Source organism: Anabrus simplex, chromosome 1 (assembly GCF_040414725.1).
Source record: "Anabrus simplex isolate iqAnaSimp1 chromosome 1, ASM4041472v1, whole genome shotgun sequence".
Lineage (NCBI taxonomy): Eukaryota > Metazoa > Arthropoda > Insecta > Orthoptera > Tettigoniidae > Anabrus > Anabrus simplex.
In genome coordinates, this window is record NC_090265.1 from 433,030,367 (window position 1) to 433,057,919 (window position 27,553).

Consider the following 27,553-nt stretch of genomic DNA (forward strand, 5'->3'; position numbering starts at 1 on the left):
CATTTCCTAATCTAATATTTCCCGCATCACCTGCCTTCGTTCGACTGCACTCCATTACTTTTGTTTTGGACTTATTTATTTTCATCTTGTACTCTTTACCCAAGACTTCATCCATACCATTCAGCAACTTCTCGAGATCTTCTGCGTCTCAGATAAAATAACAATATCATCGGCAAATCTCAAGGTTTTGATTTCTTCTCCTTGGACTGTGATTCCCTTTCCAAATTTCTCTTTGATTTCCCTTACTGCCTGTTCTATGTAAACAATGAAAAGGAGAGGGGACAAACTGCAGCCTTGCCTCACTCCTTTCTGGATTGCTGCTTCTTTTTCAAAGCCCTCGATTCTTATCACTGCAAACTGATTTTTATACAGACTGTAGATAATTCTTCGTTCTCGGTATCTGATCCCCATCATCTTCAGAATCATAAATAGCTTGGTCCAATCAACATTATCGAATGCCTTTTCTAGATCTACGAATGCCATGTACGTGGGCTTGTCCTTCTTGATTCGATCCTCTAAGATCAGACGTAAAGTCAGGATTGCTTCACGTGTTCCTACATTTCTTCTGAAGCCAAACTGATCTTCTTACAACTCAGCTTCAACTTGTTTTTCCATTCTTCTGTAAATATTACATGTTAAAATTTTGCAGGCATGACATACTAAACTAATGGTGCGGTAGTTTTCACACCTGTCAGCACCGGCTTTCTTGGGAATAGGTATAACAACATTCTTCTGAAAATCGGATGGGACTTCTCCTGTCTCATACATCTTGCACACTAAATGAAATAACCTTGCCATGCTGGTTTCTCCTAAGGCAGTCAGTAATTCAGAGGGAATGTCATCAATTCCAGGTGCCTTGTTCCTATTTAGGTCACTCACAGCTCTGTAAAACTCTGACCTCAAAATTGGGTCTCCCATTTCATCAGCATCAACAGCCTCTTCATGTTCCAGAACCAAATTATCTACATCTTTACCTTGATACAACTGTTGGATATGCTCCTGCCATCTTTCTGCTTTGTCTTCTTTCCCTAGAAGTGGTTTTCCATCTGAGCTCTTAATATTCATACACCTAGATTTCCTTTCTCCAAAGGTTTCCTTGATTTTCCTGTATGCAGAATCTACCTTTCGCAGGACCATACAGCCTTCGACATACTTGCACTTCTCCTTCAGCCATTCTTAGCTATCTTGCACTTTCTATCCACTTGATTCTTTAATCGCCTGTATTCTTTTCTGCCCTCTTCATTTCTAGCATTCTTGTATTTTCGTCGTTCATCAATCAGGTCTAGTATCTCCTGAGTTATCCACTGATTCTTAGTTGATCTTTTCTTCCTTCCTAACATTTCTTCAGCAGCCCTACTGACTTCATTTTTCATGACTCTCCACTCTTCCTCTATAGTCTTTCCTTCAGCCTTTTCATTTAGTCCTTGTGCAACATGTTCCTTGAAACAATTCCTCACACTCTTTTCTTTCAACTTGTCTAGATCCCATCTTTTTGCATTCTTTCCTTTCTTCAATTTCTTCAACTTCAGATGGCATTTTATGACCAACAAGTTGTGGTCAGAGTCCACGTCTGCTCCTGGGAACGTTTTGCAATCCAACACCTGGTTTCTGAATCTCTGCCTAATCATAATGAATTCTATTTGATACCTTCCAGTGTCTCCAGGTCTCGTCCACGTATACAGCCGTCGTTTGTGTTGTTTGAACCAAGTATTGGGAAGGACTAAATTATGATCAGTGCAGAATTCAACCAGCCGACTTCCTCTTTCGTTCCTTTGTCCCAATCCAAATTCTCCTACTGTACTACCTTCTCTTCCTTGGCCTACCACTGCATTCCAGTCTCCCATCACAATTAGATTCTCGTCACCTTTTACATATTGTATTAGATCTTCTATCTCCTCATATATTCTTTCGATTTCTTCATCATCCGCTGAACTAGTAGGCATATAGACCTGCACTATTGTGGTGGGCATTGGTTTGGTGTCTATCTTGACGACAATAATTCTTTCACTATGCTGGTCGTAGTAGCATACCCGCTGCCCTATTTTCTTATTCATTATTAAACCAACTCCTGCATTTCCTCTGTTTGATTTTGTGTTGATAATTCGGTAGTCGCCTGACCAAAAATCTTGTTCTTCCTGCCAACGTACTTCACGTATGCCAACTACATCTAACTTTAGCCTATCCATCTCCCTTTTCAGATTCTCTAACCTACCACAACGATTCAAACTTCTAACATTCCACGCTCCGACTCGCAGAATGTCAGTATCCATCTTCCTGATGATCGCCCCCTCTCGTGTAGTCCCCACCCGGAGATCCGAATGAGGGATTAGTTTACCTCCGGAATATTTTACCCGGGAGGAAGCCATTATCAGTACATCAATCATACAGAGAGAGCTGCATGTCCTCGGGAGGTAGTTACGGCTGTAGTTTCCCGTTGCTTTCAGCCGTGTAGCAGTATCAACACAGCTAAGCCATGTTGAGTATTATTACAAAGCTGTATCAGTCAATCATCTAGACTGCCGCCCTTGCAACTACCGAAAGGCTGCTACCCCCCTTTCGATGAACCATTCCTTAGTCTGGTCTCTCAACAGATACCCATCCGATATGGTTGCACCTGCGGCTCGGCTATCTGCATCATTGGGACACGCAAGCCTCCCCACCACGGCAAGGTCACATGGTTCGCAGAGGAGGATAATAATTAAAGAAAATAAAGGAATGGATTAGCTGATAGGACAACAGAGCTTGTACAAGTTGCTTTTTTTAAATAATTGTTCTAATTCCCAGTTTCAGGAGCTAAAATGGAATAAAAATGTAATGTGTTCTCCACAAAGTGTGGATACAATTGCCCCCCGTCGGCCCCCGTAATCACCGCCACTGAACAAAAGTAAAAGGAGACATAAGAAGCAGTAGTAGTCTGATCACATCATTGTTCCCCGTCTATTATCTTTTTTTTTAATTGCTAGTGGCTTTACGTCGCACCGACACAGATAGGTCTTACGGTGACGATGGGATAGGAAAGGCTTAGGAATAGGAAGGAAGTGGCCGTGGCCGTAATTAAGGTACAGCCCCAGCATTTGCCTGGTGTGAAAATGGGAAACCACGGAAAACCATCTTCAGGGCTGCGGACAGTAGGATTCGAACCCACTATCTCCCGGATGCAAGCTCACAGCCGCGTGCCCCTAACCGCACGGCCAACTCGCCCGGTCGTCTATTATCTATTATGTTTACTGCTTTAATCATCCACTGAGGTTCAGCGGGTTAAAACACAGATGGTTCCAATAATGTCAACGTCAAGCATCATCGAAAACGTTTCTTTCTTGGAGATTTTCCATTTCAATATCAATGAAATCTTTGTATGGTTTCCTTGTTTATTTTACTTCTAAGTAACTACATTATTTATACATCAGACACGTTTCGTACACAGACAGTAAGTTCACATACAATTTGTCCACTTTTTCCACTTCTGAATTGTGTAGTCTGTCAATAATTGCACGATATATTTCAAGTTTTTTTATGCTAGTGGCTTTACGTCGCACCGACACAGATAGATGTTATGGCGACGATGGGATAGGGAATGGCTGGGAGTCGGAAGGAAGCAGCCGTGGCCTTAAGGTACAACCCCAGCATTTTCCTGGTGTGAAAATGGGAAACTACGGAAAACCATCTTCAGGGCTCCGACAGTGGAGTTCGAATCCACCATCTCCCGAATACAAGCTCACAGCTGAGCGACCCTAACAGCACGGCCAACTCGCTCGATGGTCTAAATTATTAAATGGTCCAAGTGGACTAGACTACAACTGCATTTAGGTTGTCCTCTTCAGGTGCAGAGTACAACTTTGTTTTGTAGCTCAGGTCTCGGGGGTACACTGGACCATACAAACATTCGCCGACAAATAAGTGTAATTGTATATATTCGCGAAAGGCGGGAATATTCGGAAACTATGGATAGCGGGTGACCGAAGAGATTATACTTGGAATACTATCACTTGCATAATATGTTCCTCGTATTTCAAACAGGAGGATTTAAAAGAATGACATCCTCTGCGACGGCTAATTTTTATGCAGTTGGGTCTACATTATTATTTTGGCAGTTTTCTTCGTGTCTTACAATAATCGACTAGATTTGTCTCTTGTTTTGTGCATATCCTTTGGAATACAAGGGAATAGGTTGATTTCGAGTGAACGAACTGAGTGGACCTACTCGTAGTGGACGGGAAGAAACGTAAGAAATGTATCTTTCTAAATCAGGGCCTCTCAGGGTGCATGCACCAGTGCATTGCGCTGTGCACGGTGCAAAAGAGGACTTCACTTGGTTGACTGGAGTGCAGACCCCCACTCCTCGATTTGGATCTCTCTCTCTCTCTCTCTCCACGCCTGTCTCGCTCGCTCCGCTGTCTCCCTTTTCCTCACTTGCTCCGTAGCGCTCCAAATCCGAGCCGAGGTGAGCCGAGCTTAGCGAGTAACCCAGAGACGAAGCGTTGGTCCGAGCCGAGCCGAGCCGAGTGGGACCGATGCACTGTGCACAGGAACTGTGCGCCTCAGTTTGCACGCGTGAGTATTTGGGCGTTTGAGAGGCCCTGTTCTAAACGAACTCACATCGACTATTGTGGGCGAATTTGATATGGACTAAAACACGGTGGAATCAGTGGACGTTAGAAAGAGGATGAAATGCCAGTGACGGAGAAAGCAGTAAAGAAAACGTCCTGGAAACTTATACATATATATTTAATCAAAAATACCACAATGCACAAACACACAAAATACACCAGGGCTGGTGATAAATCGTCCAAAGCTGCCAAAGGAAGCATCATCAAATCCTAATATATTGTATACTATAAGGTGATACATATACACGATTTCTTTTGGTTCTTACCTGGGCATACAGTGGTACAGTCCGTTCTTTGTACGGATATTCCCTGGCATGCTGCTCCACCATTGAGAGGGGCTGGATTCGTACACAATCGAGTTCGTTTCTGCGTGCCACGACCGCATCGGGTGCTGCAGTCGGACCATTGTGACCATGGCGACCAACCTCCGTTCACTGAAAGAAAAAAAAGAGTACCGCTCGTATATACATGACTATCAAGTTTTCCAAGTCCTTCTACTAGCCCATCCGATCCGTTACTAGCTAAAGAAGCTGTAATTCCGTGTACATGTGATGACCTCTAAAAGAGCAAACTGCCATTTTCATGGCACAGTGTTGTAATGACCATCAATAATCAGGCTCCTTGGCTGAATGGTTAGCGAAGTGGCCTTTTATCCGCATGTGGGTAATTCCTTTAGCTCGGGGACTGGGCGTTTATGTTTGTGTTCACCTTAAAATACCTTCATTTAAATAAAAACACCATCACTCTACAAGAAACACGAAATAGAGAATGCGTCCATCCACATACCGTTAGCGTCTGGAAAGGCATCCAAGCGTTAAACTGGGCTAAATCCATACAAAATTGGCAAAGGATCAGTAATAATAACCGAGAGAGCAGACTGCTATATTCTGGTACTGTACCGGGCGAGTTGGCCATGCAGTTAGGGGCGCGCGGCTGTGAGCTTGCATCCGCGATATAGTGGGTTCTAATCCCACTGTAGACAGCCCTGAAGACGGTTTTCCGTGGTTTCCCATTTTCACACCAAGCAAATGCTGGCTGGGGCTGTATCTTAATTAAGGTCACGGCCGCTTCCTTCAAACGCCTAGGCTTTTCCTATCCCATCGTCGCCATAAGACTATCTGTGTCGGTGCGACGTAAAGGCACTAGCAAAAGGAAGAAGAAGAAGAAGAATGTACGCGAGGAGAGGGAAACATCTGCTGACAGCAAGCCACCAGTTGACCGCAGAAGGAACCTCAGTCCTGGACTCCAAACCTTCCTGCACTGCACTGATCGAATATTTCAATCCCCTGTTGGGGATGCTACACCTGCGTGGACCAGGGTCCTTGCTATGTTCAAATATGCAGTTATGTCCAAATATTGAGAATCTGATCATAACTCATTATCGTCAAAAAAGTGATCAGGTCTTTTCTGCAATCATCGATTCAAATATCTGCGTAGAGGCTGCCTAACAGAGACAGTAAACCAGAAGGTTGTGTCTTCAATTCGTCAAGAATATGTGAAATTTAGGAAAAAAAGTACCAGGTTAAATCCCACGCCAAAGGTGGTAGGTCACAGGGCTAACTATTCTGTCCTACGTGCTCTCACGGATAGTGGAAGTGTTTTCCATTCCTCTCCTCCAGAGATCTTCATTATTTGTACAGAGATGGCTGTCGACTTTCTTAAACATCTGTGTACAATGATTCAGAAACGGGATTTCTCGAAAATGCACAAACTATTTAAGAACAGCCATAAAACTCAACCGCTGCCTCTCAGTAGCGGATGCTGGTGTTACGACATGCGGGCTTGCTGCCATAAGTGAAGGATGTGTTTCTGTAATGTCGCAGAAAGCTTTAAACATAATATCCAATTCTCCACATTCTCATTTATGTAAACGAGTGTTTTCGTGTTTGATAGACGAATGTGTTTGAAATTAGATGCCGTGTCCTTCATTGGGATTCGAATATACAGGGTGGTCAGAAACAACGTGATCCGAGATTATGAGCGTTAGACGGTTGGTAATACTGATACATATTTTGAATATTTTGAAAAATATAATTTGATGTCTCATTTTATCAGCTGCTGAATTGAGCCAATCAGATAGCTTCGCGGGCGAATTCAAATGGACTTTGCGAGGTGATGTTGCTGAACCTGCACATGGATTAAGACCAGGTTGGGAGCATTAATCAAAGAAAAACAAAACTTCGCCAAGGAACGGATTTGAACACGGACCTCCAAGCCAACAACATCGCGCCATAGCAATTCCACTTGGGTGACACTGGCTACAACCCACAGTGTGTTTGTGTTGATGCCGATTTTCCACTGTGGCGCTCACAACCAGTCTTATGCCACGTGCAGGTTTAGCAACACCACCTCGCAAAACCCATCTGAATTCGTCCGAGAAGTAATCTAGCTAACGTCAGCAGCTCATAAAATGACAACGGCCTGAGATATAGATGTTTTCTTCTCCTTATAGTATCGTGAGTAGCCTCGCGATTCTATGGCAATCGCCGAATACAACAGGCTCCACTGGGCAGTGATCACTGCTGGAGGGCCCACTATATCTTGTTCATTACTTATAACTATACCTCGGATTTTTAGGTGGTAATAGGTTAGAATGCAATGTAATTTGGTTTGTAGGGAGTGTGATGCAACCCGTTGTACCACAATGTAGGAAGGGTAGCATAAATTTAAGGAGTTCTATAGGCTGTACCCCTAATATCTATGCAAATCTCATAGCATAACCGTTGTACAGTGTAGGGTATACTGGTTACTGGCTTAAGTAAGTTTGCATTCTAAACTATCAGTACCTAACAAACCGGACTCTACTTATAACTGTAGGTCAGGTTGTGAGTTTCACAAATAGGAAAAGTCCTCTGAGTTTTAATTACTGTGTTGATGGGGTGAAAGTTCCTTTTGGGGATCATTGTAAGTATCTGGGTGTTAATATAAAGAAAGATCTTCATTGGCGTAATCACATAAACGGGATTGTAAATAAAGGGTACAGATCTCTGCACATGGTTATGAGGGTGTTTAGGGGTTGTAGTAAGGATGTAAAGGAGAGGGCAAGTAAGTCTCTGGTAAGACCCCAAACTAGAGTATTGTTCCAGTGTATGGGACCCTCACCAGGATTACTTGATTCAAGAACTGGAAAAAAAAATCCAAAGAAAAGCAGTTCGATTTGTTCTGGGTGATTTCCGACAAAAGAGTAGCGTTACAAAAATGCTGCAAAGTTTGGGCTGGGAAGAACTGGGAGAAAGGAGACGAGCTGCTCGACTGAGGGGTATGCTCCAAGATGTCAGCGGAGAAATGGCGTGGAATGACATTAGTAGACGAATAAGTTTGAGTGGCGTCTTTAAAAGTGGGAAAGACTACAATATGAAGATAAAGTTGGAATACAAGAGGGCAAATTGAGGCAAATATTCATTTATAGGAAGGGGAGTTAAGGATTGGAATAACTTACCAAAGGAGATATTTAATAAATTTCCAATGTCATTGAAATCATTTAAGAAAAGGCTAGGAAAACAACAGATAGGGAATCTGCCATCTGGGCGACTGCCCTAAATGCAGATCAGTATTGATTGATTGATTGATTGATTGATTGATTGATTGATTGATTGATTGATTAGATTTATTCCCAGGGCTAACGGCTCTCTGGAAGTGAGTTGACCGTGGGCCATTTGTTTTCAAATACTATATTGTTTATTAATCGAATTATTATTTTGTCATTGTTCTTAAGCAGGGGAGTTTATACACTTTGAATTTGCTTAGGCTATTATGGATTTGAACACTGTATTAGACGAAGGCCTGTAAGGTTCAATCAATCCTACTAATACTGATATAGATTTTTTTCAAATTATTTATCAGTATTATCAATCTTCTAACGCTCATACATCTGGATCACGTTGTTTCCGACCATCCTGTATGTCTCCTCCGATTATTAATGGCTAGCACTGAACTACCGTGGTCGGCGTGGGAGTCACATCAATCTCATGGTGATAACAGCGCAGTTATGCCCTACTGAACTAGTGCGGACATTTGACTGTACAGGGGATGAGAAAATCAAAATTAATGGTTTTCCAAACCCGCACTTGATGACCTGGTCAGTGTCAACAGCTAACCCAAATGGCTATAATCAGGCACACTGAGCCGGAAGTTACGTACGGTATGATCGCACGAGCCCTTCAGCTACTCAATAGATCAACAACACTTGATCATTCATCTCTCCTAGTATTGGCCTCGCTAAATGTTGCTTAAATTTCAGGTTGTAATGTGATTCTATGTTCCAACAAAGCCATGCCCTTGATAAAAGTACCCACTGGACTTTAAGTATTAAGATATTCCTGCCCTTCTCCAGACAGAGAGAGAGAAAATGTTGAGAGAGTCCTTCCAGAGTTCGAACCAATAAATTCCACCTCCATTGTCTTCTGTTGGAATGTGTGTAATGAGAGAACTGGATTATAACTCTCTGGACTGTAATGAGTACCTGTAATGGTGTACTGTATTAAATTAAACCCCTTTTAAGTTTTATCTTTAAATATCTCCAATGAGAAGTATAATTTCCATGGTAATAACTACCTAAACTCCCATTCCTTTCTCCTTGAATCCATTCAGAGAAAGTTATTTTGAACAATAAGCATACTTATAAGTTTATTCTCTGCCATCCCTTGTCGAAGTAGATCACTGTGAAAGCGGCTTTTATTGTGGTTAACTCCAAAGATCTATATTGGCCTGCTTTTGTCGCTGATTATAATTCCTCACAAAGAACAAAGGGCTTCTCTCACCCTCAACTGCACAGAAAGAGTCACTTAACAAAAATTGCTGTGGACGAGATTTTGGTCGTAAAAGAACCGTTGTACAATATTGAAGCTAATAAAGAATCTGGGGTGAGATATAATTGTTGTTGTTGTGTACAGTCCTCTTGTTTGATACTGCGGCATCTTCTTTATCTACGTACAATTTGCTAAAATGGTATTTGTGTTATAGAATGTAACTAATTATTTTATTTAGTATAGGTATAGGTGTCCGAAGGTTTGCAATACTGGACTATCTCATCTCGCATGCTAGTAGAAAAAGCAAACAAGAACATAATCATTCAAATGATTCGTTAGGATGTCTTAGATCTCTTGCTAAAAAGGCAGGTAGGGTGAGATATTTGTTCAGTACCGATTAAACTTAGAGATCCAAATGGATTTAATCATCTTCTACCACTTTTCCTACATCTGTGGGGTTGCGGGTGCGAACTGTGACGCACAGGTGATTTGGCCGGATTCCCTTCCTGACGCCAAACTCATGTGGAGGGATGTAATCACTAATGCACGTTTTTGTGGTGGTTCGTAGTGTAGTGTATTGTCTGAATATGGAGAGGAAAATATTGGGACAAACACAAACTCCCAGTCCCCGAGCCAGAAGAATTTTAATTAATTTCGTGTCGCTATTTCTAGTCGAGTGCAGCCCTTGCAAGGCAGACCCTCCGATGAGGGTGGGCGGCATCTGCCATGTGTAGATAACTGCGTGTTATTATGGTGGAGGATGGTGTTATTTGTGGTGTGTAAGTTGCAGGGATATTGGGAACAGTACAAACACCCAGCCCCCGGGTCATTGGAATTAACCAATGAAGGTTAAAATACCCGACCCGGCCGGGAATCGAACCCGGAACCCTCTAAACCGAAGGCCAGTACGCTGACCATTCAGCCAACGAGTCGGACGCCAGAAGAATTAATCAGACGCGATTAAAATCCCCGACCCGCCAGGGAATCGAACCCGGGACCCTCTGAACCGAAAGCCTCAACGCTCACCATTCAGCCAATGGATTAATCTTTTCAAGGTAAATAACTTTCTCTTAAGAAGTTTAATTCTTCTTGTTCTTTGATTGTAGGCAAGTTCTTAAATCAAATGTAAAAAAAAAGTGAATTTTTGTATTTAAAAACCGAAACAAAACTAAAATAAATCTTCTGAAACACTCAGTATAATTTTATTGAAACAATGTAAATGACTTGACACAAGAACTGAGTGAACTCATGTACGGAATGAACAGAACTACACTTCGTATCACTTCGTATAACTCTTCTCGTGCTATAGTCTATAAAATGTATCTTGTCTAGCACAATGGTACACATTTGTCCAATACACATCTCCCCAATAAAATTGCACAGTTCTATTAGGCCTGCCGTATGGAAGCGTTTCGGGCTATTTGTAGTTAGTATTATCATCTAAATTCATCGTAAAGAGCATAGAAACGCACCTATTAATGAGCGACATGTTTATTTTTTGCTAGGTTCTTTAACGTCGTATTAACACATCGAAGGTTTTCGGCGACGCGACGTAAGGATGGCCTTAATTAAGGTACATCCCCGGCATTTGCCTGTTTGAAAATGGGAAACCAGGGAAAACCATCTTCAGAGTCGTCGACGGCGGAATTCGAACCCACAATTTACCGTGACATGTTGACGATAATGATAATAATCCTTGTACTAACTAGCCAAGGAATCTCTTACGATAACGTGTGCTTTTCCCTTTTGTTCGTCCTTGTACTCCGGGACTTGCATTTTCAGACGATCATGTTCTTTTGTGTCACGAAATGTACCATGTAGACAATGACAAAGCGAGATCTCTGACCACCTTACCGAATTACGGTACGATGTACAGCCGGTCTGTCAGAGAAACCTCACGCTAAAATGATAACGCATGAACTTGACAGGGCTGAATTCACGCATGGACCATAGCCCGCGATGGCAACTTTACAATATTTTAACTGAACGTTAATTTTTGTCATTGTGACGAGTCAAAACATAACCTATCTTCAATCTTCTCTTTCTAAATAAAGCTTAAAGTCTTTTTATTTTCTCTCTGCATTGACAGTGGAATCTTAACATCCATATACTATGAAGATGTGATCGATGCCTTCGCTCAACAAAAATTACGAAGAAAAGGTCTTCTACAGTGACCTCATATTCATAAATGAAATAAATGGCTTTATTGACTTCTGAAGTGTTATCTGTGGTGCATTGTTTCCTATTTAGCGTTTTTAATTTGTATATTGATTATTCATGTCATTGTCTTCCTTTCGATTATTAGCAATTTCATTGGGAGTTGAGGGGAGTGGGGCATGCTGTTAATGGCCTGGGGCGGCAAACATGTTAAATACGGCCCTAGAACTTGAATTTCCGGGGAAAACCGGGAGTTCCTCAGAAGAATAACGATACAATGCTAAATTATTAACGAAATTGTGTACATTTAGTTATGCTGTTACCATTAATCGCAAATAAGAGCTCTGATCGTATCTTATCTCAACACTGCGTTCTTTTCTTAATCCTAACTCCAACCTTATTAGAAGCAACAACCTCTTCCTTTTTTTAATTCTTCTTCCACTCCCCTTTCCCGATATCTTGGTGGAGTTACAAGTGCAAACTGTGTCACACATGTGGCTCTGTCTTTATTTTACGAATGTATTCATTATTGCGTATTCCTGCAGAGCTTAGTTTGTTATTTACCTATATGTAGATGAGTGAGTGTATTGAGACAAACACAAATACCCATTCTTCTAGTTAGAGCAGGACCTCTCAGGGTGCATGCACTGTGCACGGTGCAAAAGACGACTTCGCTTGGTTGACCAGAGTGCAGACACCCCACTCCTCGATTTGGAGCAATAGCGCTGTCTCTCTCTTTCCCCACGCCTGTCTCACTCGCTCCCCCTGTCTCCTTCTTCCTCACTTGCTCCGTAGCGCTCCAAATCTGAGCCGAGTTGAGCCGAGCTTAGCCGAGTAGCCCAGAGACGAAGCGTTGGTCCAAGCCGAGCCGAGCGGGACCGATGCACTGTGCATAGGAACTCTGCGCCGCAGTCTGCACGCGTGAGATTTTGGACGTTTGAGAGGCCCTGAGTTAGAGGAACAAGCCGGAAGCAGTTATAATCCACGATATAGCCGAGAATCGAAGCTGGGACCCTCTGAACTGAAAGCTTCGACACTAACTACTCAACCAAGACGTCATACACAGAACAGACACCGAGCGAGATGGCCCTGCGGTTAGGGTCGCGCAGCTGTGAGCTTGCGTTCGGGAGATAGTGGGTTCGAACCCTAACGTCGGCAGCCCTGAACATGGTTTTCCGTGGTTTCTAATTTTCAAACGAGGAAAATGCTGGGTCTGTACCTTAATTAAGTCCATGGCCAATTCCTTCCTTCCCATCGTAGCCGTAAGACCTATCTGCCGGCGCGACGTAAAGAAAATCGTAAAAAGAATGTATTAAAAACACAACTGTCATCATAACAGCATAAATCAGCTTGCAGGATTTTCACCTTTATGAAGTACACAAAGATGAGTGCATTATCCTTAGGCTCGAAATGAAGTGACAATAACAACTATGAAGGACACCTTCTGGTTTTTTCTATGTTTGAGAAAAGATAATTACGTTCTTCGGAGGACATCGATATGCCAGAATCAATAGAAGGGAATGGAGTGAAAGAGCCAGCCGGCTTGAAGTGTTTTATTTCGCCCCCATGTGTAGCCAGCAGCAGGGTAAATAAAGAACTTAGCCCTCACGAGGTAAGCTCTCCCCTCGCAGCCACTAAGCTGTTAAGTGTAAGGCTGCACTTGTTCACCATTTGTCTCCGACAGCATCCTCTCAGGCACGTCCTACCAGGAACACTTCGCTCGCTTGACCGCATCACACGTGCACCATCACTGTTCAGACGTGATACTGTGGTCTGTATGGGTTCGAATCTTTCCACCTAATGGAACTCGTGGATAAATAGAATGTTATCTTGGGAAAGAAAGGACAATGTAACAAACTCGAAAAGAAAAAAAGATATCTAAGCTAAATAATTTTAAATAAATAATTGGACGATAGTAGAAATTAAACAAAAGTGTAACGTTTATGGCCGTTTTAGATCATTGTTATCAGTAGCCCCCTCTATACTGAGATAAAGAGAGAGTAGGAATTTTTCCCAAACTTACAGGCAAATAAATATGGTAATCTTTATTTCATGATATCTCAGTTGTACTGTTGAATTCACTAACGAGCAGGAATTACAAGGAAATGTTTAAATTTTGACTCAGTTCCCTCAATATTCTAGATCAGCGGAGTCAACATATCTGCTGCTCCACGGTTAGTGGTGAAGTGATCGTCCGTTGCAAGCTCACATTCTTCCTCTACCGTTCTTGCCTGCCTAATCCTAGCATGTGCCTGTTTCCACAGCGCTGTGCTTGTCTCGAACACAATCGTAATATCCAATTACTCGCCCAACAACCACAAATCACATCTGGATTCAGAGAATACATTATGTGAAGTTTAGTTCCAATAAAGAGCTGAGATGGTTCTTTCTTGCTTTCTTGCCTTCATCACTTCAAAATGACGTTTCTGTTGTGGAATACGAGTCTCCATCTCCATACTTGGTAGATATGAAGCCAGAGGAAAGGAATCTGCCTAATAAATATTCAAATATTCCACGAAGATTTTTGTTTTCTCCGTAACTTGGCTGGAAGCGTATAAACTGCAGAGTGAAATGTGCTACGTGTTTATCACTTGCACGTCTTCACGCGTCGCGTGGCTTACACACTGCGTGACGTGTGACACGACGGACAACGGCGCTTTTTGTTCGCTGCTGTCAACGGGTAGGCGCTAGATACCACACCATCTCTGTTTCGGTTATAAACCTTGTGCCTTTTATAATAATAATAATAATAATAATACAAAAAACGCAAACTTGTAATTAATGCATGACGATATCATCTTCATAGCCATGAACCCTCCAATTTTCACGTGGAATAATAACCACAATAACGTGTATTCTTACATCTAAAATCCACATTTCACTTAGCCTACACCAGAAATGATTACCAGGTAAATTTCTGAAAGCAAAGGCTTCTGGACATGAATATATTATACCACCTACTTGTGAGGTTAAGAATAATGTAGGACTTCCTTACAAAAGCCTTCATAGCTTGTATAGGGATAAGTTAATGAAGAATCACGTTTGTTACCAGTGACGAAATTCCACATACTATTATGCACGGAAATGAAAATTTACCGAAACAGCTTTTAGTAACGGACTTTACAGAACACGCAGTCTAATTTAAGTATAAATCTTCACGAACGTCTTAAATTTTACAACAAAGTTGTGAGTAGACCTATCAAATATAATATTTAATTAGAGCTCGTGCGTGGAAATATATTTCCAGAATAATATATTAGCACGATACTAACAAGGTCCAAGATCAAAACTGAGGAATTGTCATATCTTTGCCGTAGGGGAAGAATGTTACAGTTATTCATCAACGTAACTCTCCTTTGCCAAGAATGCCTGGAATCAATCCAGAATCCTTCCGGCGCAACGTCATTACACTCGGTGTATTTTGTCCAACAATACCATCGTGATGGGACAAAGGCAGAAATAATCTGAATTTCGAGATCGTACAACGTCGAAGAGGTTTATGATGATGATGATGATGACTATGATCATTATGATGATGATGATTGCGATGATTATCATGATGATAACACTTCTAACGTACTGATCACGGTCTTACGAGATAAAGAATCATCCTGACATATAACATGAATATTAGCTCGTGTGCTGTCACGCAAAAACTATATTTTGCAGCACTTTGAGGAAGTGTACTGCACCTGAGGCTGTAAGAGTCAATCTTTGCTATTCTAATAAGTCTGACTGTCATCTGCTGAAGAAGGCTGCATAAGAAAAACTTTTATATATTGCTGTATTTGTGACTCAATCTTTTATCCTTCCCGCATGGCCCCGCCCTCTGCAGTGTACTCACCACCCTTCTCGAACTTGGTTTTGTGGCTTTGTCAGGAAATAAAGAGGTAAGGCATTGGGGGTGAGTTATAGGACCTACTTCACAAACTTATGTATCCTTTTTTTCACTCCCTTCTCATCCCTCGAAGCAAACTTACCCTTCAAGAGCTTTACGTATGGAAGGAAAGCTTCGAGAAGAAGTGACACCATTCGCCCTGCTGAGCATCATTCAAAAGAGAATACGACAGACAAAAAATGTTTGGTAGAGGAAAATTTCCCTCTTTCTGATACGTCTTTGAAGTTATTTCCCTTTCCTATATCATGCTTTCACTTTATAGGCCACAAATCTTTATGAATAATAAAATATATTATCACTGAACCTATTTTATAATCCTCTTGCTGCTACACTCAGCCAGCACCAATATTCACCATGATTAGAAAGGAAGGAAGGAAGGAAGTGAACAACAATTAGTACTTTCTTATTAAGAATATCGTGGCTTAGAATTATGTGATATATTCATTTTTGCATGCTTTTTTTTAACGTAGTCATAGTGATTGAAGTTTTAAGACAACGAGATCACCCCATCTACATTTATTTATACCAATGGTCTATTTTCAAAATCCTTATTGAACATCAGTTATCTCTTTGAATATTCCTAAGACGTGATCTACAATTTTCTTATCTTTTTTTTTTTACAATTTGTACATGTTGCTTTACATCGCACCAACACAGATGCGTTAGGTCTTATGGCGACGGTGGGATAGGAAACGGCCGTGGCCTTACTTAAAGTGCAGCCCCAGCCTTTGCTGGTGTGAAAATGGGAAACCACGGAAAACCATCTTCAGGCCTGCAGATATTGGGGTTCGAACCCATTATCTCCCGAATGCAAGCTGACAGCTGCATGATCTAAACCGCGCAGCCAATTGTCTGAGGAACCAATCAACAGCTGCATTCCGTGACAAGATATTATTCCACCTACTTGCGCTTGGTTTCATATTAATTCATCAGAACAGCGCACTCAGACATGTTCATACCGTTAATACCGTGCTTTAATTGTCTTCCCTAACATATTTAAGTAATTGCGTTATTCTGATGAAGCCAACAACCACATATTTATAGACTGTCATCCAAATAGTTTCAATGAAAAAATAAAACAGTACATTTCCATGCCGAATAACTTGTTCTTTGTATAGGTCAGACGTCATGACGTAGTTGCTTTAGGGAGGCGGTGTTACTTGCTACGCTCGGGACGGGTGTTTGTCACGTGACAAGAGAGCAGCAGTCAGGCGGGTTGCATTCCGTGGCCGTACTGTACTTGCGCCACTGGCCTTCAGTACATACTACGTCATACACTTCCCCTACTTCTTCCCCTACTTGCCGGCTAAGGTGCTCTCGTTCCTCGAGAGCGGGGAGCAAACTGGCTCCGAAGGCATTTCGCTCTCGACTGACGATGACTGGTATAGGTTATCCATACCTATGTATACCTACGTCACAGTGAATACCAACTGGAGCTTCGTATGCTCTCTAGATGATTTCTGGAGCTCTCATTGTTTTACCTCTGTTTCTTAGACCCGTTTCCTGATACTGGGTCGGGGATGAGGTGGGATGAAATGAAATGCCCTGTTTTACGGCCGGATGGCCTTCCTCACACCAACCTCTGTTGACGAGCTAATGAAGATGAAATGAATGATAGTGAGTGAAATTTCATTAGGAGGTGGAAGTAAATGACTATGGTTAGAGCCCTTCGCGGATATACAAAATATTATCCGCATCTGCATCCGTGAATGGTTATCTGCGGATAAATATTTAATTACAGTATATTACATCCAAGATATTGAAACGGATAGATCTGTTAACATAATACAATATTCCTGATACTTCGCACCAGAACTCCTACAGTCGACAGGTTCATGAGGGATTTCTCTTGCGACAACTACCGATGTATTGACGTTTGCTCCTTCTTTCCATAAATTGCGGGCAAGGGCCAGTTGGGCTTAGGTCATATTTTCGGCTTTATAGTCTCAAGGCTCTTTGTCACCATTCTCCCATACCAATGCCAAGGATCGCCTGACTACAAGCAAAAATAAGAGTATGCCTGAGTGAAAACCAATAAACTACATTATTCAGAAATTATCAGTCGCACTGCCATACAATTTGCATCAGCTAAGACAATAATTTCGCGGTGCAGGGCTCTATGGTCTATGGTCTATGAATCGGAACTGTCCCGGCATGGCTTGGAGGTGAAAAGGGGGAAACCACTTTAAAAAATTCTTAGGACAGCTGACGCAGTTTGAAGCCACTCGTCTCCCGAATCTTGATATCCAGTTACAAGTAAATCTTGCTGATTACACTCGTCGCTGCTAGTATTGAGTCGATTACGCGATACTAGGATTGCAAGGGCTCAGTAGGAAGGAAGCAGAGGTGGATTTAATTAAGGTACAGCTCAGGAGTTTGCCTGGTGTAAAAATTGGAAACAACAGAAAAACATCTTGAGAGCTGCGGACGGTGAGGTTCGAACCACCATCTCCCGACTTCAGACTAACAACTGCACGGCACGAATCACGCAGCCAACTCACTTGATGACTCGGATGATGTTGATTTAATTCAATCAGATATTCATTGATCTGTCTCAGCTTTATCCTTGGCTTTGACAAAATGAAAGTGACTGAGGTATGAGTGATGCTAGTAATGCCATTCCTTCTGTAGCCAGTCCCTGCTATGAATGGTGTGAAAATATTGCTCATAGGGTCAGTTGGTGCATGCATTTCAGTGGGCTTGGCAGACTGATATGTAATAGCAATTTCTGGCTCGGTGAGGAAAGCAACGGGAAACTACATCACTCCTCATTTCCCTAGTACACTTCTTCAGTGATGCCTAGGCCATCTATAACAGCTGATGGTGGAACTGTTGAGGATCCAACCAGCCTTCGGGCTGAGGACTAAACATACATGTCATACGTGTATAATAATATTTTTGACGTACAATATGTCTATTAGTTTCGGAACCGTGATTGATCCGACGAACGTTAAAAGAAAAATATGGAATTTTAAAAATCGAAATAATTTCTAGAAAACAAGTATGATAACAGTATAAGAATGTTAAATATCTTATTTTAATGAAGAAGTACCAGTGTATCTAGTAACAAGAGTCTGACCTCAGTATGACGTCATCGGTTGACTGAATAGCACTGCCACCTTGAAGGTACAAAAGCGCCGTAACTTGCGGATAACGATTAGTCAATAATACCTATTCTAATAATAGGTTTACCAACATACCCCAAACCCAGAGCTTCTCCCAACTCTATTTCTTATTCATATCCTTCACTTTGTCTGGTTTTCCCCAGAAATACTTATTATAATACCATTATATTATTTCATTTAACGTCTTATAAATAATAGCACTACTCTGCATTATTTCTGGTTCGCAAAATTTCGCGTCACATGAACAATAAATGGCCTCAAAATGATACGAAACGCATTTGAGAGAATAGGTGGTTTTTCAGAATTCCAAAAAATTTGAAATAACCAATACTTAGAGTCAAACGCTTTATCAAGAGCGTCTCAAATTTAAGGCGTACGAGCGAGGTGAGGAGAGTTCACGTTACTGGAATAAAGCCGAAAGCAGTGGCGGAAGATTATTTAGGACCAGATACTGATCACTCTAGTCTGATTGACTTCGTCTTGAAGATGTGTAAGTTTGCTTAGAAATAAATTAACAGCAATATTTCAAAACCATATCGACTAGACACTTCACTTCGACAGTACCCATCACGTAGTAGGCTGAGTGGCTCAGATGGTTAAGGCGCTGGCTTTCTGACCCCAACTTGGCAGGTTCGATCCTGGCTCAGTCCGGTGGTATTTGAAGGTGCTCAAATACGTCAGCCTCGTGTCGGTAGAAAACCGTAAAAGAGTAGTTAGTGGGACGTAAAACAAATAACATTATTATTATTATTATTATTATTATTATTATTATTATTCTTGCGTTCCGGCCTTCTAAGGACCACGTTACAATTTCAATTGTTCCTCCTTAGTTGTTCTTTCCTTTTCTTCCAGTATTCTTTCATTGTTTCACTGTGTTTCTTTTTCCTGTCTTCAGTCCACTTTGTGCCTGTTTTCTTTTCCTTCCTCCCTTGGAATCCTTCCATTTGTAAGACTTTCTTCCTAAAAATCTTTCTTTCCAATAATTCTTCTTCTCGTATGTTGTTCCTTTCCAGGTCTTTCTTGACTTCTTGAATCCAGGTGGTAGTTGATTTCTTTTCCCAAAGGTACTTGAAGATTCGTTTAGTTAGTCTACTGTCATCCATTCTGTAAATGTGTCCAAGAAATAGCAATCTCCTTTTTCTTATTGTTTCTGATATGTTTTCTACGTTCTGGTAAATTTCATTGTTACTTCTTAATTTCCAAAACTCTGCAATTCTTGGAGGACCTAATATTTTCCTTATAATTCTTCTTTCTAATATTTCTAATTTATCAAGCTTGTAGTTCAGTGCTAGACATTCGCTGGCATAAAGGCATTCTGGTTTCACTACTGTGTTGCAGTGCTTTATTTTAAGTTTCCTTGATAAGCACTTTTTGTTGTAAGTATTCTTAGTTATACCGTATTATTATTATTATTATTATTATTATTATTATTATTATTATTATTATTATTATTATTATTATTATTATTATTATTGCTACGAACTCTACGTCAAAACTTGACTCTGTTTTACCAACAATGCAATGTTCGAATTTTTTGTCTCGACACTGAGTCTTAAACTTGCATTCATTTTATAAATTATGTAGGAGCAAGTGAAAAAATCGCATTCCCTCAATTTTAAATGAGATTTTCCCTCGTAGTTGAGAAGGATATCTAAAATGTCTTCCTGCTGTTTTCTCTATACAATTATAACAAGAACAATAAAAACGATATGGTAGCAGCGCTCTCCCACTGCTCAGTGTAATGTATTGGGGAGACTCATGCATGCCGCAGACATGACAAAGGGTAATTCGTACGGTAAAACTGTGTTGTATGAATCATAAGACCACCTGCGGAGTAACGTACTGCATTGCGCACAGATATGAGTGAAGCATGACAACAAGTCACGAGCATCGAACCCCGCTCATCCCTTACAAATAGAAGAATGTAAGTATTTATATCACAGTAGCATTGCACTCCGTCCTCAAAATAGATAGGGGCATTGAGTTGTCAAAAGCAGGTTGCGTGATTGTGTTTATCGTGAAGACTATTGCGTTTCTTCACATGACGTACTCACAAACAGGCTTGCATTTCAATTGGGTGGTGCAGTTGACAAGTTTTTCTTTCATGCAAAATTCTAGGTTTAAATAACGTTCAAGGAAGATTACACTCATACTTGTAAATAACATAACGTAACAGAATTTACAATATTCACTCTCGCACTTCATCTATGTTTTATTATATAATTATTGTACAACACGTGAAAGGAACCGGATCGCGAAATCGGACAGGTTTATTATTATTATTATTATTATTATTATTATTATTATTATTATTATTATTATTATTAATGCACTACGGCTATGGAATCTGTCACCTGGCCGACTGCCCTAATTGTAGATCAGTAGTGATTGATTGATTGATTGATTGATATGCAGTCAAGCTCTGCATTCGGGAGACAAGTAGGTTCGAACTCACCCATCGGATGACCTGAGAATGGTTTTCTGTGATTTCCCCATTTTCACTACCAGCCAAATTCCGGAACAGTTCCTAGGCCACAGCCGATTCCTTCTACCTCCTTACCCAATTCCATTCACCATTATTCAGTTCATCTTCATTAGCTTCTCAACGAGGCTGGCGACAGGAAGGGCATCCGGCCGTAGAAAACGCAAAATATTATTTCATCTCGATTCGTCCTCATTTGCTGGTCTTTTGGACTTTAGCCAGTGTATAGACAAGGACTGAAAGTTTGCATGAACAGGAATGAATTCATCTGCCTTGAGTACGACAACCCGCAGGGCTATCCGGAGAATGGTTCTCTTAAAATGTTTACACACTCACTGCACAGCGTGGCACCTTATTTGAAGTCTCGGGGCATAGATCACATTCTACTACGAAATAATGCGGGTTATCACGTAGGTTTCCCACAACATACGAACGAAATCGTCCTTTCATGTCACTGATGCTGCATGATCGAATTCCATCGGTGTAGGTTGGTATTTACTGTAAGAGTGCTTAAATGCTAGATACCACGGCCGTCTCTGGTCATGGCCAGGTTGTATCAATGCTGCCGCTCGGCCATTATTACGATGTAAACAAATCATGTTAGGTACATTGCAGTGCCAGGGTGCATAAGCAACTACGATAAGTCAGTAAAATAAGAATAATACTTGTTGTTTTCGATTGTCTAAGGATCCTGTTCTGCATAGTAAATGGACTCGTTCGGTCCCACCCACAGTCTGATGTAAACAAACAGATCAGCGGTGTGTATGAAACATTTTCAAAACAGTGACTTGAGCTTTATTGAAAAATATGTCGACAGGACGGAAAGACGTGTTTCCGTCAGTACGATCATCCCATTTCGTGCGAATTAAAATAAACGGTGATTTTAGTGTGTAAGTGCTTGTGAACTGTGGCTGTCTACCGAATGAAGTTTTTACAAAATAATGCTTCTGGCTTGCTAATCTCTAGAAGTTCTTTAGTTACAGAATTGGAGTCAGCTTTCATCTCTCATAGATTTTTGTAATGCGTGTTGCCGGATGATATCAATAACAGAAGTTCTCTTCTATGTCAAATTGATGCTTCTTTACAAAAGTTATTATTGGAAGGCACTGAGAATTGTGATGGCAGCTGCTGCCTTAGAAAGACATTTTACGTAATCAGAAATGTAGTTTGTCCATATAGAGAGCCTCCGTGGCTCAGACGGCAATGCGTCGGACTCTCACCGCTGGATACCGTGGTTCAAATCCCGGTCATTCCATGTGAGATTTGTGCTGGACAAAGCGGAGGCGGGACAGATTTTTCTCCGGGTACTCCGGTTTTCCCCGTCATCTTTCATTTCAGCAACACTCTCCATTCTAATTTCGTTGCATCTATCATTCATTAATATATCACTTCGGGAGTGGCGACCCGCATCGTAATAATAGCCTATATACGATTCATTCATTACATCCCTGACCCGGTCACTGACTGGAAAACAGGTTGTAGGTTTTCATTTTCATTTAATTTATATGCAGTGTGTGAAGTACTGCGACGTCATAAGTTCAAATAATATTTTGTCACTGTCACGCCCTCGATATTTCTTTTATCTATCACCTTCATCAGAAAAAGGGAATACACTTTTCTTGTCAAAACTCATGAATCTTCGAAGTGATGACATTACCGTAAGAGTATCTGTCGACTATAAAAATTGGCGATTGTTTGAAGATGTCGGGCAAAAATCAGCATGTTCAGTTCCTTCTGGCCTTTGTAATTTCAAATAAAAAATAGAACATGACGGTTAAACAACTTACATGAATAGACTTAGCAACAATATGAAGAGATATCATATGAGAAATGTACTTATGTGAATTGTCAGAACTGACAATAATGAAGTAAATCGTGTCATGTACTAAAGATTCAGAAAAATTCTTTGAAATTGTAATTGACCATAAAACTGCGTTCTCTTTGAAAATGTTCATGTATTTAAAACATTCGCTAGGCAATAATTGTCAGAAAAGTGTAGAAACAAACGGAAATTACAGATAAGATCATAGTCGTAAGCTCTTCAGGCTAACTAATGCGACATGTTTTAAATAAAGTATTGAATGATATTGTATGTATTTGTTTTGTCGGCCGACTTTTACATATTAAGTTTAGGATTACAAGACAATGTTGACAGGTTAACAATCATTCATCGTTGTTTTGAAAGGCAACTAGCGGGGTCTTAATTTTAGCCCTGCCGGGCTGAGTGGCTCAGACGGTTAAGGCGCTGGCCTTCTAACCCCAACTTGGCAGGTTCGATCCTGGCTCAGTCCGGTGGTATTTGAAGGTGCTCAAATACGACAGCCCCGTGTCGGTAGATTTACTGGCACGTAAAAGAACTCCTGCGGGACTAAATTCCGGCACCTCGGCGTCTCCGAAGACCTTAAAAAAAGTAGTTAGTGGGACGTAAAACAAATAACATTATTATTATTATTATTATTATTATTATTATTATAATTATTATTATTATTATTATTAATTTTAGCCCTGACTGTATCTAGCTAAAGGACGGCGACCACTTCTTCGACGTTGCTACACGGTGGGGGGCAGGTGATGACTAGAGAAAGCCATGAAGACACCAATTCGTTAATTTTCTGGATCGTTATAGAACCCCTTCTTAATTTACAATTTCGTCACTGCGGTGTCTCGTAAGATCTATTGCAATCAAATGGATTTTGACGATAATAATAATAATAATAATAATAATAATAATAATAATAATAATAATCATCATCATCATCATCATCAGGAAATGCTGCTGGCGCTGGTTCCTAAACAAGTGTCCTGGGTTCGAACCCTGGTGACTTCCGGCGGTATTTTTTAATAGAACCCGTGCGTGGCAACGGGGAAGCTATTACTGTGTTGTACTTTTAAGATAGTAAGGCACGGCATCGGAATTGCCTGAAAACAAGAAGCCACGGAAAACCATCTTCATAGCTGCATGCAGTGAGGTTTAAGCCCACTATCTCTTGTGTAAGTTATATTTACATACATTTAAGCTCTATTCGCTCAGTAACATCTGAATGTTAATTTGAAGTATACAGAAGATGATGGTTTATGTACGATATTTCGAACTTGTAGGTAAAATGCGAAGCTACTGAATGGGATACATCAGGACAGACAGACAGATGGGCCGATAGTAATAAATCATCTACTCCTAAATAGAACAGCAGTGTAAGCACAATTGATGGAACAGTCTTATTTTTCACACTCTGTAATCACTTCGTCAATTACCCAACCGATGCAATATTTTTATCTGCTAGAGTCCATTCTTCAATGGACGCCAAGACTCCTCTGTGGTAAGATTCATGACAATTCCACAGGCTTGTATCTTACTTGGCCAGCCCATTGTCATCAACTTTTAGAGTTGGGTTACATCACGAGATGGTTCTAAGCCTTTTCTTCTTTTCTCTCTGTCAACTCTTTTTTTTCACCTTCTTTTTCCCTGTTCTTAACCCGGGAAAGTAAAATATATTTTGAAACTGCGAGCGTCTTGGAGGATCTTTTGTTTCTGGCGGAGCCCAGCACTTTGATCTGGGACACAATGGCCACACGGCTTTCTTTTCTAAACGGCTCGCTTTCTTTTTGTCGCAAGGGCGCGTGTTTGGCCCCGATTGTTCTCATTGATAAATGAGCGTGGCCTACAACATTGTCATCGCTGCTTGGTAATGACATCAATGGCTCATGGGAGATGTGGCACTCTCTTTCCTAGAATTCATCACATCAACAGCCGTTCAAGTACATGCTTCCTCGCATTCCCCATCAGTACTCCTGTGCCCGGCTCCATGGCTAAATGGTTAGTATAGTGGCTTTTGGTGAAATGGGTCCCTGGTTTCATTCCCGGTCGGTTTAGGGATTTCAGATTTAATCGGTTAATTCCCCTGGTTCGGGGCGTGCGTATTTGTACCGTCTTCAACATTCGTATGAGTATTAGGTAGGGCCCCATCCTCACAGACGCGCAGGTATCCTATAGGACGTCTACTCGAAAGACTTGCACCAGGCCTCTTCGGAAGGTATACCCCCAGCTCCGTATGTCCATGACCCCACACGACAACTTGTAATCCGCAGACCTTCGGGCTGAGCAGCGGTCGCTTGGTTGGCCATGGCCCTTCGGGGCTGTTGCGCCATGTTTTTTTTAAATATAAGTATTTGGATCTAACATAACGTACTGTAATACCGGAAAAGTCACTGCACAGCGAGTTCGATGCAAAGAACTCTAGATTTTTCTCCTATCGGCCTAGAACGTTCGACTATTTATGTGAAGAATAGTTTGCTGTATACAATAATTATACAGGCTGTTCGGAAAGAATGTGATGAACAATTGAAAAAAATAATTCGATATCTCGCGCCGTTGTCATTTCATGAGCTGCTGAAGTTAGCCTCTCAGATCGCTTCGCGGGTGACTTCAAGTGGATTTTGCGAGGCGGTGTTGCTAAATCTGCACGTGGCTTATGCCCGGATTGAGAATTCCAATAGAAGAAATAGCTGACAATGGATCAGAGTAGGCGTGCGAACACATCGGAAGAGTATGGCAGGCCGTGTGTTGGTTCGGGTTTCCGCCGCAGGTGGCTTGCCATGCAAGATAGGGAAGGAACACATTGTCAGCAAGTGTTGGTGAGATATGATATCTGTTCTCACGTGGCGAGGCTGGTGGCTGCGTCAATCGGGTTGGTGGGCGTGTGCTCCATACCGGTGCTGACGCAATGGCCAGTCTACTAAATTTTTTAGGTGGTGGGTGGGAGTAGGTGATTAGGGTAGTTTGTAGTGCGGTGGCATCCTGCATGTATGTTGGCTATCCGCGCACGTGTGGGATGATACTGAGTAGATGTAGCGGTAGTTAATTTAGTTAGGTAGTTCTAAGAGAGATGTAGTGGCTATTTTTTTGTTTCGTCCTGTCTTTATTACCTGTAAGCCGATGGTGTATACTAGGGTGGGCAGTAAAGATATCTATGTGTGTGTGTATGTATGTATGCATGCAATAGAAGAAATAAACTTCTACAGGCGAGGGACTTGGGTAAGGACATCCCCGCTGATAAGCTCGGCCCATAGTAAGCACGCTACGGTGGCACTGACTGAAATCCACGGTGTGTTAATGTTTGATGCTCATTTCTCGACATGGCTTTCAAACCCGACCAAGCCACGTGCAGATTTAGCAATACAGCCTCCTAAAACCCATTAAAATTCGCCCGCGAAGCGATCTTATTGGCTAAGTTCAGCAGCTGATAAAATGACAATGGCGCGAGATATCGACGTAATTTTTTCAAATTACTCATCAGTATAGCCAACGCTCTAACGCTCATAAATACTCGATACACATTGTTTGCGATCACCCGGTATATTCTATTTCTTCTGTTTGTTGCAAAGTGGTAATGTTCTGAAAGAGCTACCAAGCCCTAACTTCGCCACGTTATAAATAAATAAATAAATAAATAAATAAATAAATAAATAAATAAATAAATAAATAATGACTCAATTTACCCGCATGGATGTCTGTCTGATTCTCCGTCAGGAACTAGAAACATTTAGAAATGATGTATCGTCGCTGCCGGGACAAAACCTTCTATGTGAAATATTTTAGCTTAGAACTTCGGCCTGTAAGGTTCTGTCATCTAAGGTACCAATATTGTGTGAATATTGTCAAGGCATTCTCGCTCTTCATAATGTATGTGCTGCGAGTCAGCATATCTCCAAAAATATTATCACATAGGTGGTTTTGTCCCGGCAACGACGATATCCTATTCTGGACAGGTATATGGTCCTGAAGTTTACTCGGCCCACCCAAAAGTGAGTAACAGATTAATTCTCGCGGGAGAAGGTGGCCGGGCATAATTCCAACCACTCTACCTTCTTAATCCTTTACTTTCCATCCCTCCAAGAGCCACTTTGGTCTGTACGGAGATGGCTTTTCTTAGTGAAGAGCCGACGAACCTGGTCTAACGCACCATGTTAGAATTTCACCGGTTTGGGTGACTGACTACTTCCAATCATTAAGAATCTCCTTACAGACAACTGGGTAGAGATTAGTGATGGCATCACCAAGTCATATCCATCGTCGTCCTTCAAAATGACCCCCTAAGCCCATTGATTTTCATTGCCGCCACAGCTGACATTGGACAAAGAGTAGATTCAGAAAATGTCAATATTCTCATGTATGCAGATGACATGGTTCTGACGTCAACTTCTCAGTTGGATTTGCAGACTACTTTTAATAACGTTACGAAATGGGCAGAAGAGAACCAGCTGAGGTTAAATGAAAATAAGACTGTCTCTTTGAGCTTCAGAAAAGGAGGAAAACGGGGAAAATTCTTAATCAATGACCAGCAACTGAAGTCAGTCACAAATTTTAAGTACCTAGGAGTCACCTTTCAAACACCGCGGAACGTGTTCTCTTTACAAGTAAAAGACCGACTAAATGCTGCTATAAAATCCATTAACGGCATCAGACCTTTGAGCCACGTTGTGACCAGACTCTCAGTCCATGGGTTTCACCAATGTCTGTGTATTAAAGTGAGTTTCCA

The 27,553-nt window shown here is 41.3% G+C and overlaps 1 protein-coding gene across 4 annotated transcripts in view; it reads right to left on the reverse strand.

Moving 5' to 3' along the window:
• unc-5 overlaps positions 1-27,553 on the reverse strand; it is an 884,332-nt gene that overhangs the window by 222,553 nt on the left and 634,226 nt on the right. For all 4 annotated transcript variants that reach the window (XM_068226747.1, XM_068226748.1, XM_068226745.1 and 1 more), the window contains exon 5: positions 4,874-5,041. In XM_068226747.1, the coding sequence (XP_068082848.1) occupies positions 4,874-5,041 (168 nt within the window). The remainder of the gene's footprint in view (positions 1-4,873; positions 5,042-27,553) is intronic.